Source organism: Mesitornis unicolor, unplaced genomic scaffold (assembly GCF_000695765.1).
Source record: "Mesitornis unicolor isolate BGI_N332 unplaced genomic scaffold, ASM69576v1 scaffold6246, whole genome shotgun sequence".
In the NCBI taxonomy this organism is placed as follows: Eukaryota; Metazoa; Chordata; class Aves; order Mesitornithiformes; family Mesitornithidae; genus Mesitornis; species Mesitornis unicolor.
In genome coordinates this window covers 1-10,553 of record NW_010191620.1, presented here as the reverse complement: position 1 = coordinate 10,553, position 10,553 = coordinate 1, and the positions used below count along the sequence as shown (strand labels likewise).

The 10,553-nt window shown below is 43.8% G+C and overlaps 1 protein-coding gene across 1 annotated transcript; it reads right to left on the bottom strand.

Moving 5' to 3' along the window:
* Nucleotides 1–1,162: 1,162 nt before the first annotated feature.
* Nucleotides 1,163–9,959, bottom strand: CCNL2 (cyclin L2). Its single transcript, XM_010186795.1, has 10 exons — nt 9,888–9,959; nt 9,231–9,340; nt 8,844–8,964; nt 7,427–7,491; nt 4,572–4,671; nt 4,381–4,485; nt 4,009–4,150; nt 3,178–3,295; nt 3,003–3,095; nt 1,163–2,525 (listed from the first exon to the last, which is right to left on the bottom strand). The coding sequence occupies exons 1-10, from the start codon at nt 9,954–9,956 to the stop codon at nt 2,171–2,173; spliced, it is 1,278 nt and encodes a 425-aa protein (XP_010185097.1). The 5' UTR covers nt 9,957–9,959; the 3' UTR covers nt 1,163–2,170.
* Between the last annotated feature and the right edge of the window lie 594 nt (nt 9,960–10,553).

Genomic DNA, 10,553 nt, shown 5'->3' with positions numbered 1-10,553 from the left:
AACAGGGAAACACCAACTACCTCTTCAAACTGGAACTGGTAAACAGACACTGGAGGCTGACCTGCTCCACGTAATACACAGGTAGCAAGAATCAGAAAGATTTAACATGGCAACTTTCTAGAGAACATTGCGACTTCAGGTTGTTCGTATTTGAATACATCAAAGTTACTTTTTGCACCACATTATGTCTGGGCTACTTTTAACACTTTGACTTCTCAATTACTGAGCATACCAAGTATGAAATAATTAGTTTCCATCTGTATGGAAAGGTCAAGTTAGGCAGACAGCTCACCAATTTGGGTACTGATGAACGTACATCCCCCAGCAGTGCTCTGCTGAAGCTCCAAGGAGCTTTCCTTCTCTCTGCTGCCTATCTCTGAGTTGTCTTTTCTCAGCTGAAATGTAATCACAGCTACGGTAAAGAACTGCAAACCAGCAACTGCTGCTGCAAAGTGACCAGGAAATAAGTCAGTCTTCCCTTTGCACAGGAAAGAGGGGCACCCACTGACACATCCAGCAACAGTGTACTGAGAACAGGCAATGTGTTGTGTAAAGCAGTCAATCCTCTTGGGGAACAAAATGTCAAGAGGGAGCTGCAGAGGTCAAAAGGATCACTTACTGCAAACAAAGATCAGCCAAATTCTCAAAAACATCCACACAGAATAATCCTCCACAACCTCCAGCTCAGGAAGTCTGTAGACCAGAGGTTGGCAACAGGCAGGCTGGCTGCAAATCCTTTCAGCTGCCTTGCCTCCGCATTAGAAATTAAGAAGTCTGCCATGAGATTGGTTTGGATTGAAAAGCATTGGCAAAGTCCCTGTCACATTGAGACACCTGAAAAACGTCAGGCATCTTGTTTCCCTGGGAGTGGACAGGAAAGTTTCACCAGCAGGCAGCGTTCCTCACGAGATCTACTCGGAGCTCGGAAGGTTGAAACAGCACCCCTACCTCACACAGCACAGCACCCCACCTCACACAGAGCACCCCGCTCTGCTCCTCCGGGGTCAGCCCAGCACAACTCGACTGTGCCCATATTCAGGGTGAAACAGCTTAGGCCAGTCTCAGATCTGCTCGGTTTGATAGTCTCTTCATTTAGCACCAAATTTCTTTCCTTATGAGTAGGCAGAGTGGTACAGCTCATAAGAAACTACTTTCAAGTAAATTTAATAGAAAATCAAATACTTTAATGAAATTAGGGAGCATGAGAGTAACAGCTCAGATATACCACTAGAACTGATACTACTGGGCTGTGGGGTTGTCGCTAGGTTTTTTTTTTCCTTTTAAATGCTCTGTTCTTCAACAAGCATGCAGATTGACAAACTACTAATTCTTCAGTGTCAAAGATCCTGAGTAAAGAATTCCAAACCACTTAAAATGTATATATAGGAAATGTCTTATGAGCTGGTGGCCTGCACACAGCATTGCACAGATAAAAATATACTACTCTCAATACACAGAGCTAAATACTTTCACATTTATCAGAATTTTCTACACAAGTCTTTCGATAGAATTCAAGTTTTGAATGTTCTGTATATATCTTCCACCTGTATTAAACAAATGCTTATTTACATTGTGGATAAAGTGTAAAGGCTAGTAAGGCCGTATTCCCATACTGTACTGTAACACTGCAAAATATATATACACGTATAACCTAATATAGGCAACAGTTCTAAAAAAAAAGTCACCTTACATTTGTACAACATAAATCGAGTCAGTATGAAAAGACAGCTTTGTTAGCACCAAGCCACTCCAATGGTTTTAAGAACTGTCTTGAGCCTTCCAGTTCCACAGGGAAGGACGCTCCGCACAGCATTGCCGTTACTGAGCCGTGGAGGTCCTGCGTGCAGAACTGGAAGTCCCAAATACCACTCCACTGCACTACGGTTCGCGAGTTACTAAAGAGCAGGCATAGGAGCATCCAGAGATCAGTTCTGCAGTGTCACTCGGTGACACTCCAGTCACCAAGACATTTATCAGAGCAAGTCTTTCACATCGTCCTGTCCCGTTAGCATCTTTCCTTTGGGTTCGTGATAGCAAGTACAGAATGGCCAGCAGGATAGACATTATTCAAGCCAGGTGGTTTACAAGCCAGGTTAACCCCACGCCGCAAAGACTGATGGGGAAAGAGCTCCACTGCTTAAATTCCAAAGGAAAGAACTTCTGGCTTTATTCATCGCCTGTGCCTGCTGTGGCCGGGATGGTCTCGGTCATAGCGATGGCTCGCTCGCTCATAGGAGCGTGAACGCTCGTGCCTGTGGTTTCTATAGTAGTGACTCTTCTTCTTGTACTTCCCCGAATGGTCAGAGCGCTCCCGGGATCGGCTCCTGGAACGGGATGAGCTCCTGCTACGGGATTTCCGTGGTTTGTGTGTTGAGTATTTGTAGTCTTTTGATTTCTTGTAACTTCTCACTTTGGACGCTTTGTAGCTGGAACCGTGGTTGAACTGTCTTGGAGGAGAGTCACTGCGGCTCCTAGAACGGCTGTGGGACTTGGAACCGCTTGAGGTGGAGTAACTTTCACTTTTCCTATGGGAAAAGGACAGGAGAGAAAGTGTATGATTTTCTTAACCAACAGAATTACTCTACAGTGCTGTCAGTGTCTAAATGTAGTCACAGTACATACAGACACACTTTAAGTGCCACATAGACAAGTGCTTCTCACTTATAGAGCCAAGATGCACAAGCACAGTTTGAGATGAGGCCCTGGATTCTGCATTCTCTTGCTCAGTATCCCATGAAAACCAATCTTGTGTCCCAGACTTGATCACATCTGCTTGCTGATTTTTAGAAACTCAAATCCACTTGGAGTATAGTAGTCATGTTGAAAGCTTTTTTCCTTTGCTACTTAGAAAAAGTGAGTGAATAGCCAGGTGTAAGTGTCAGGTGCAAAGTGCTGCCAACAATGAGGTAAAACCACTTCTCCTACTTCAGTTGCAGCAATACTGTCACCAAAACATCCATACCTGGAGTTAATGCACGCCCTTCTTTTACAACACCACATACCTGTGCTTAGGGGATGCGGATCTGGATGGAGACCTTGAGTAGCTCTGATCTCTACTCCCACTTCGACTTCTGCTTTCTCTTCCTTTCTGAACGCTGCAAGAGACAATAACCAGTAAGTTACTTTGTTCAAAGCAGTAATGGGAAAAAATAAGCTTCTCCATTACGCAAGCCTTACCCATTTACTGGGCTGTTGGAACTCATTCTTTTTGCTCCCTCTGTTTTCCTTTTAGCGTTCTTCATCGCCTGAACAGGTAGTGGTGAAGGTTTGTTTCCTTTAACCTCTTTTGGAGACTCTAGAGAAAAAAATCCTTTGTCACCTTACTTTGGAAGTACGGGTAGTGACTGAAAGAAGCACCGAAGCCTCCCCTCGCCCCGTTTCATCATCTCTGTAATCCTCAGTACTGTATATGTGTACTTTGCATATATGTGCACACATGCAGCAGAAAACCACCCACAGGAAGATCTGAGGAAGCTCACAGAAGGCAGAAGTTAATCTGAAACCCTTCTGCCTAAATACTGAAGCACCACCAGGGAGCTCACTGCAGCAGTCACACGCGGCTTTCAAAGCCACTTGGAGAAGGCAGGACAGCAACTTCCTTCTCCTGCCAATTAATCAGGATCTTTTTAAAGGTAAACTGTAAATGTTCTCTTCCAAGCAAGATATGCACCAGACTGGAAACTTTAGATCAAGCAAGCAGGAAAATATTCCCCACCGTCCCCCCAAAATACTACTTCTGCCAGAGTTCCTAATCATATCTATGCTCTAACGTGTCCCTGTACCATACAGATTTAAACAAGCCTTAATTTTGGACTAATTTGATTGCAGACTTTATCGGTATCAAGATATTACAAAGCTACAATGCTATTCAAACTCTGTCATTTGAATAGTTGCTAGAAGCCAGCTTAAAAAGCCAAACAACAAACCATACTGTATATGCATCCCCAAAGGGTAAATATACATTTAAGATGAAAGAGAGTTATTAAAAACAAGTCAGCCACTACCTACCATTTTTCGGAATAGGGGAAAATCCTGATGTGTTATCCAAACTTGGGGCTCCCTCGGGTACTAGACCTTTAGCTTGTGCTTTGGCCTCTTCAATAGCTAACTTCTTCTTTTCTACTTTACTTTCCAGGTCAGATAAATCAACCTGTGAACACAGGAGCACCACTTATGACAAAGCTCAGTAAACTGGACTTCCTCCTTACTCACTTATAGGGGTAGGGGCGTGAAGAACCTGAAGAGACCCAGGCACTGTGACTACTGCCCTGTTCCATGTGATGTGCCAGGCTCACAGCTCATCTCAAATGGGGCGAGGTTTCCCAACTCATGCTCTAAGCAGCAGCTCTAAGTGAAGGTTCACAACATGAAGACACAAACCTTTTTCCGAGTGTAGAGCTGCAAAATTTTTATGCAGATTTCTTGAATCTCTTCCTCCGTCGCTCCAAAGAGCAAAAACCAGTGTGGACGATTAGGAAGTGGGATCTGAAAGGGAGGGGAAGACACGCTCAGTTTTCTGCTTCTATTAAAACACCCAACAACCTTGCAATCAATGCAACTGCAACGCTCACCTCCAGTGTCCTAGCTGCAAGGTAAATGCATGCACAGGCAATGCTTTCTGGCTGGAACCTTACAAAGACATCTGTTCTCAGGCTGTCGTTCATGTAATTCCTGAAAGACAGGATACCAGCAACGTTACACGGCCCTGCTAAGTTGTTTGGTGGGGCGTTTCTGTTTTGTTTTTATTTCTACAAGGACTATTTCTTTCTGTATTCAGTTACTAGGCTTCAACATTACACTCCTGGAAATTTAAAGAAATGTTAAATGACTTCACTAGAAAAAATTAATTCTAAAATCCCTCGAGGGGAGGGACGTGTGACAAATTAAGTCTGTTTGACTGACTGGCTGCTGAGAATTCAGTTGTGAAAAGAGAACCAATTTTAACTTCACTTTTCCTTCTGGATCTCTACTGGCCTGCTCTCATGCAATGGACAAGTTCTTTTCATCAAGACAACATACAATATAAATCTGAAGTACTCAGTTAGAGATTATTTTTAGGGTCACATGTTTCTCTACAATAGGGCTGAACCAAATGGTTTGCTGAAAGCTGCAGCTCCTGTAGCAGTTCTCCCATGAAAAAGCAGTCCTCTTCAGCACGTGTCCGCTTCCACTGGAGATTTAAGGGGTCCCTTTTCCTTCAGACGCATTCTTTTCCATCCAGAATTGAGTTCTTTTTGATCCAAAAAGCAGCCATAGAAGGAATCGGGGTGTTTGGGAACATCAGTTCAGGAGAATACTCAGTATTCAGGCAGATCTCCTCTTTGGCACATGAAATACGGTTTCCAAATTGTCCCATTTCAGTAAGGTTGCTTAAAACGAATATTCACAGAATGAGAAAACTGTAAAATATTGCATATATTCCAGTCAGTACACATAAGCATTATTCTTTTAAATCTTAAATACACAAAGTAACTTCCTCTGAATCTGTCAGCTGATGGGCTTAAAAAGATCTAGGAAAGTCCTAAAAAAGAATGCTTTCTGAAATAGCAATTTACCACGTGGGTACCCAGTACACAAGGATTCACTACGCCCCAAGACATCCAGAGACCACAGTCCAAACACCTGTAACCAGTTCACACAGGACAGAACTTGAATCCCAAGAGCATTAAGCTCCCACCTGCCCCAGGTGTCTTACGCTCCCGTTAACACGAAGAGCAAGCCCAGAGAAGCAAAAGCTAAAGAGCAGCTCATCTTCCTGGGAGAAAGGAGCTGCAAAACCGACCGTTCTTGTCCCACTACAAAGAGAGCACAAACCTTTTGGCAAAGGAAGCGATAAAGAAAAGCGGTACTTCACACATCTGGAACTCACACAGCCTTTTCCTAATGTGCCAAATTGAAAAACATGCCCGCTTCCAAGTTTGGCCTCTGCACACTTTCCCTGTGGGCTCAGAATGAGACACGTGAGGAAATGAATCCTTGTCACAATGTTTTTTTTAAGAAAAAGGTAATGTTGTAAAAATGCACATTTCAAAAAACAGTTATACTGGATATCCACCAGTTTTCAGGTACTGGAAGCAACAAGCATCAGTACACGGTTATGTTAACAGCTGAACCACTCCTCAATGGGGGTAACTTCCTCCCTCCCTCCCTCCCCCCCACCTCCCCTCCTTTCAGAACAAGCAGAAAACTGGTAATGAATGGTCCAGAACTCACGTTCAATACTTCATGCAATGGTACTGGCAAATCTGGCAGCAGGAAGTTTCTCTAAGTCCCAAGTATTACATTTGGCTTCAAGCCTCACACATCTACTTAAATGTTTAACTAGTTTACACGTGAAAACTAGATTTCAGTTTCTGTTGTCGTAATTCATCCCTTTAAGACTCAAATCCCACCTTAATTTACTTTATCCTTTAAGAATACAGCATTTATATAAGAATAGAACATTAAAAATAGTTCAGAAGCTCAACAATCAGGTTATAACCTTGTACAACAGTCCAAATGCACAATCAAAATAAAAGTCAAAAAGGATAAGCACAAGCAGCAGTTGGCCAGTTACTATACTATGGTGTATATACCACCTGTCTAGAGTCAGCCTTCTCTGTGTAGAGCCTGCTTTGGTTTGACTGAAGACGGCAGCTATCCCTGCACCATAGCGCTTGGGCAGCAGAGGAGAAGTCTTAGTCACTTACCCTCAGAGGCTACCCTTTGATTAAAAGAGTACAGAAAAGAAAAGTCAAAACTGGTTCTCTACACACAGCTCACAGTACCAGACAGTTCAGTCAGCAGAAATATGATCTTTGGATTCACTCAAGGTTTTTAAACCACAGTATAGTTAAAAAGTGTTATTGTTTAAAAGCATTATTTCTTTATTTGTTCAGTTTAAGACCTAGAAATTTACATAAGCTTCCCATCCCCAAGCAAATCTTTACTGTAATGACAAAGCAGAGGACATTTCTTGGCAAACACGAAAGCACTGAGTTTCTCCAGTCTTAGAAGTGATACCTTGCATTATCCATAGAGGTAAAAAATTTCAGAGCTGAGTTTGATACACCCGTAATCAAGCTCAAGCCCTGGCAAAAGCTATTACCCAGCACTGGTAACAGGCTTTAACTACACAGAATCTTCCCCAGAGAACAAACCCCAAGAAAAACCCTGTAACCCACTCAACAGTTTCCCTTCGGCTGAAAAATGAAAGCAGAGAGGAGGGAAGTGAGAAGTCGGGGTGGAAAGCTACCTTACCATTAAAACAGTGCCTCTAACTTAAGAGGCCGATCAACATTGGGGTAGTTTGGGGCACGCCAAGAAACACTGGAGCTGTCTGGCGTGGCCCACAATCATTTCTGAGCAATGCTGCCCAGAGTGCCTCAAGTGACATATTTCTGCTACTGTCCCTGCTGGTCTCTTAAAACAAAGAAAATCAACTTACCATGACGTCTGGACCAGGTGTTGGTTACGTTCACATTCTAATACCTGAAGGTACATAACGATTATCTGGAAGATACGGGTTATGGAGTTATTAACAGGAATCTTGAGAGCCACCTGCTTATTTCAGAGGGACATCCATGAGGCATGTTAGTCAAGTTCTAAAACACTCCACACGGGAGCACTGGCAACTTCCCCAGAGCTCATCCACACCGCTCCTGCTCTCCAGTGCAAACGTTTGCAGGAGTTGACACTCAGTGGGCTCTGACCTTCCTAGCTCTCCATCTTCTGAGCTCAGTCACCACGCTACCGATCTAGATGTCTCGTCTCCAACTGCTTTCAAGCTAAGTACGTTCTCCTACACAATTCACAATGCCTTTTTGGGATCTCCCTGTAACCTGGGAGAGAACATTACCAGCTGCAATAAGCAGTAACAGAAGCGTAACAGGATTTGCAGAGAACAGATCTAACGTGTTGTGTGTTACTGCTTTACTCAGGTCTGGGTTCTTTTTTGGGATCTCCCTGTAACCTGGGAGAGAACATTGCCAGCTGCAATAAGCAGTAACAGAAGCGTAACGGGATTTGCAGAGAACAGATCTAATGTGTTGTGTGTTACTGCTTTGCTCAGGTCTGGGTTTTTTTCCTTAGGTTTGGAAAGAAAACAAGGATGCAGGTAAAAAGGCCAATAGCAGAAACTCGTATCCATTAACAAACAAGTACAACTGTCCTCTGGGGTACTGACAGCAGGAGTGAATTCTGCGAGTCAAGCAGGCTCAAAAAGACCTTTACACAGCAGAGTTTTTAGAGGAAGGAAGAGCAAGAGCGTGAGTTCTGCTGCCACAGAAGCAGGAGGTTCTTCTACCACACTCAGCTACTTCAGGCATAACGCTACTAAGACATCAACTTGAACATCTGCAGCAACTACGTCCTCCAAGGATCATCCTAGTCTGATACTTGACTAGAAATGGGAAAGCTCTCAATATTTAAGTGGTTCCCATCTGAGTGTACTTTTAGAACATAAAACACTGCTAACAAGTTCATCCAGGTTCAATAACCTCAGCACGTTTGCACAAGGAGTGACGGTGACACAGTGTTTCTGATAACAGGATACCATAACCCTAGGACTCCTAACTCCTCCCTGCTTTAAAAATCTAACACCAAAGCTACCTACTTATTCAATTTGACTTCAAGGAATACTTAGGATCTGCATCCACCTCCAGCCGTCGGTCAGCAGTGACACAAGACCAACTAGAGAGCATCTCTTCACTGAGAAAGAAGACACCAGGATCATAAGCAGCACCTTTCAGTGAATTACCTACTGTTATCACTACGGATCATACACCTTCCATGCAGTGCTGCTGTCTACTCAAAGCATTTGAATACAAAACACTGATTATAAAGGTAACTTATACAGTACCAACCTTATGAGGGTGCTTTACATGGACACAGAATCCCAACTCCTTTAACACTCTTCTTTCTGCCTTAATAATCTGATTCTTCAGGTTCACGTATTCTTGATCCAGTATCAGAGGCACAGGTTTTCTGCAAGACAATGTCAAGTTCCAAAGAAGACAATCTTAACCTCAAAAGTGTGCTCACATGCAGGTTAACTCGTGTTTGTCTAATTAAAAAAAGAGACATCGCCATTTATCTACCAAAAACATTTACTTCACGATTCACTTTTCTCCTCCGTGAGGTCTCTTCCAGATGTTCCCCAATTTGTGAAACAGGGAACCATATTTTCACGGGCCCATGAAGTTTAACAACTCAAATACAACACGAATTATTCTTTCCAAGTCCAAGCTTACTTTTTCTCCCGTATGTGTCGGAGACGATGGAACACGTTAATGACGTCCCGGATGCGCCTCGGGGCTTCTTCGATTTTGGATGCCAGGTGAACGCAGGCCATCGACACGTGCTGAAACGCAAGCATGGCAAGATGCTGACCACAGAATGTCAGGAGTTGGAAGGGCCCTGGAAAGCTCCCCCAGTGCAACCCCTGCCAGAGCAGGGTCACCAGAGCAGTCACACAGGAACACGGCCACGGCTTTGGGTGTCTCCACACAAGGAGACTCCACAACCTCTCTGGGCAGCCTGGGCCATGCTCCAGAACCCTCACACTGACAAACTTTGGCCTCATCTTCAGCTTGAGCCTCCTGTGCTCCAGTTTGCTCCCATTGCCCCTTGTCCTGGCATTGGCCATCCCAGAGCAGAGCCTGGCTGATGTTTTGCTCAAATCAGGAGCTTATCTCCTCCAACACAGGGATAACAAGAAAAAGTGGTAGTAAAAGAAGGAAATACTAAAAACCAGAACTAATACTGTGTAGCTTTGTGCAATCACACTGATCAATCAGTTTACTGGCTCGTAACCAACACTGATCACATCTAAGCTGACTGCTTGCCCAGACGGATCAAAGGTTGAATGACGTTTGGAGCCATGCACACAGCTTTTAAGATTTTCTTACCTCCATGGAATGCTTCACAAAAGACTTGGTATAAAAAAACCGCTGAAATAGCACCTGTCCTGTAGCCATAGCCACCTACAAAGGAAGGAACCACAACAGGTATTAACAAAACGGTCTCAAAAATAAGTCACCTAGAATGATTTCAACAGATCTAAGACCCAGCAGCCTGGCTAAGCTGTATTTAAGTATGGGAATAAGTGCAGTGGTATCTAAAGAGAACTGCACCCCTACCTCAGTAACAAATTAAGGTGCCCTAAATGTGATCAAGATCCCAAACACCCACACTAAATTGCAACGTTATTCTATGGAATATACCAACATACTCCAAATTATTTTTTAAAAACCCCAAACAAAACCAACCAAACACCAGAACCCAATAAAACTGAAAGTTATGACAGCATGCCAGAAAAACTCCACTTTTTCGGCGTGAAAGGACTAGAGGAAGAACTTAATTATATGATGATTTGCATACACTTATAACTCAAAGAGCAGTGAGGCTGTTTGCGATTGGCGTTCGCCGGCAAACAAAACCTTTCCGAGATCGCCACAGTTCAAAATAGTCACAGAAATCCTTCTTGCCGCATGCCCTCGTCTTAAGAAGGCACCGCGGGAGCCCCCGCCCTGGCCGGGCCGCCCGCGGAGGCGGCGCAGGAAGGCGGTTACATC

What these genes read in the sequence shown, in the direction of transcription:
- CCNL2 (XM_010186795.1), bottom strand. Translation starts at nt 9,956, where the DNA reads ATGGCTACAGGACAGGTGCTATTTCAGCGGTTTTTTTATACCAAGTCT. An exon ending in TTGTGAAGCATTCCATGGAG is followed by an intron (nt 9,341 to 9,887) that starts GTAAGAAAATCT and finishes CTTGCGTTTCAG; the next exon opens with CACGTGTCGATGGCCTGCGT. An exon ending in TTGCAGCTAGGACACTGGAG is followed by an intron (nt 4,486 to 4,571) that starts GTGAGCGTTGCA and finishes CCTCCCTTTCAG; the next exon opens with ATCCCACTTCCTAATCGTCC.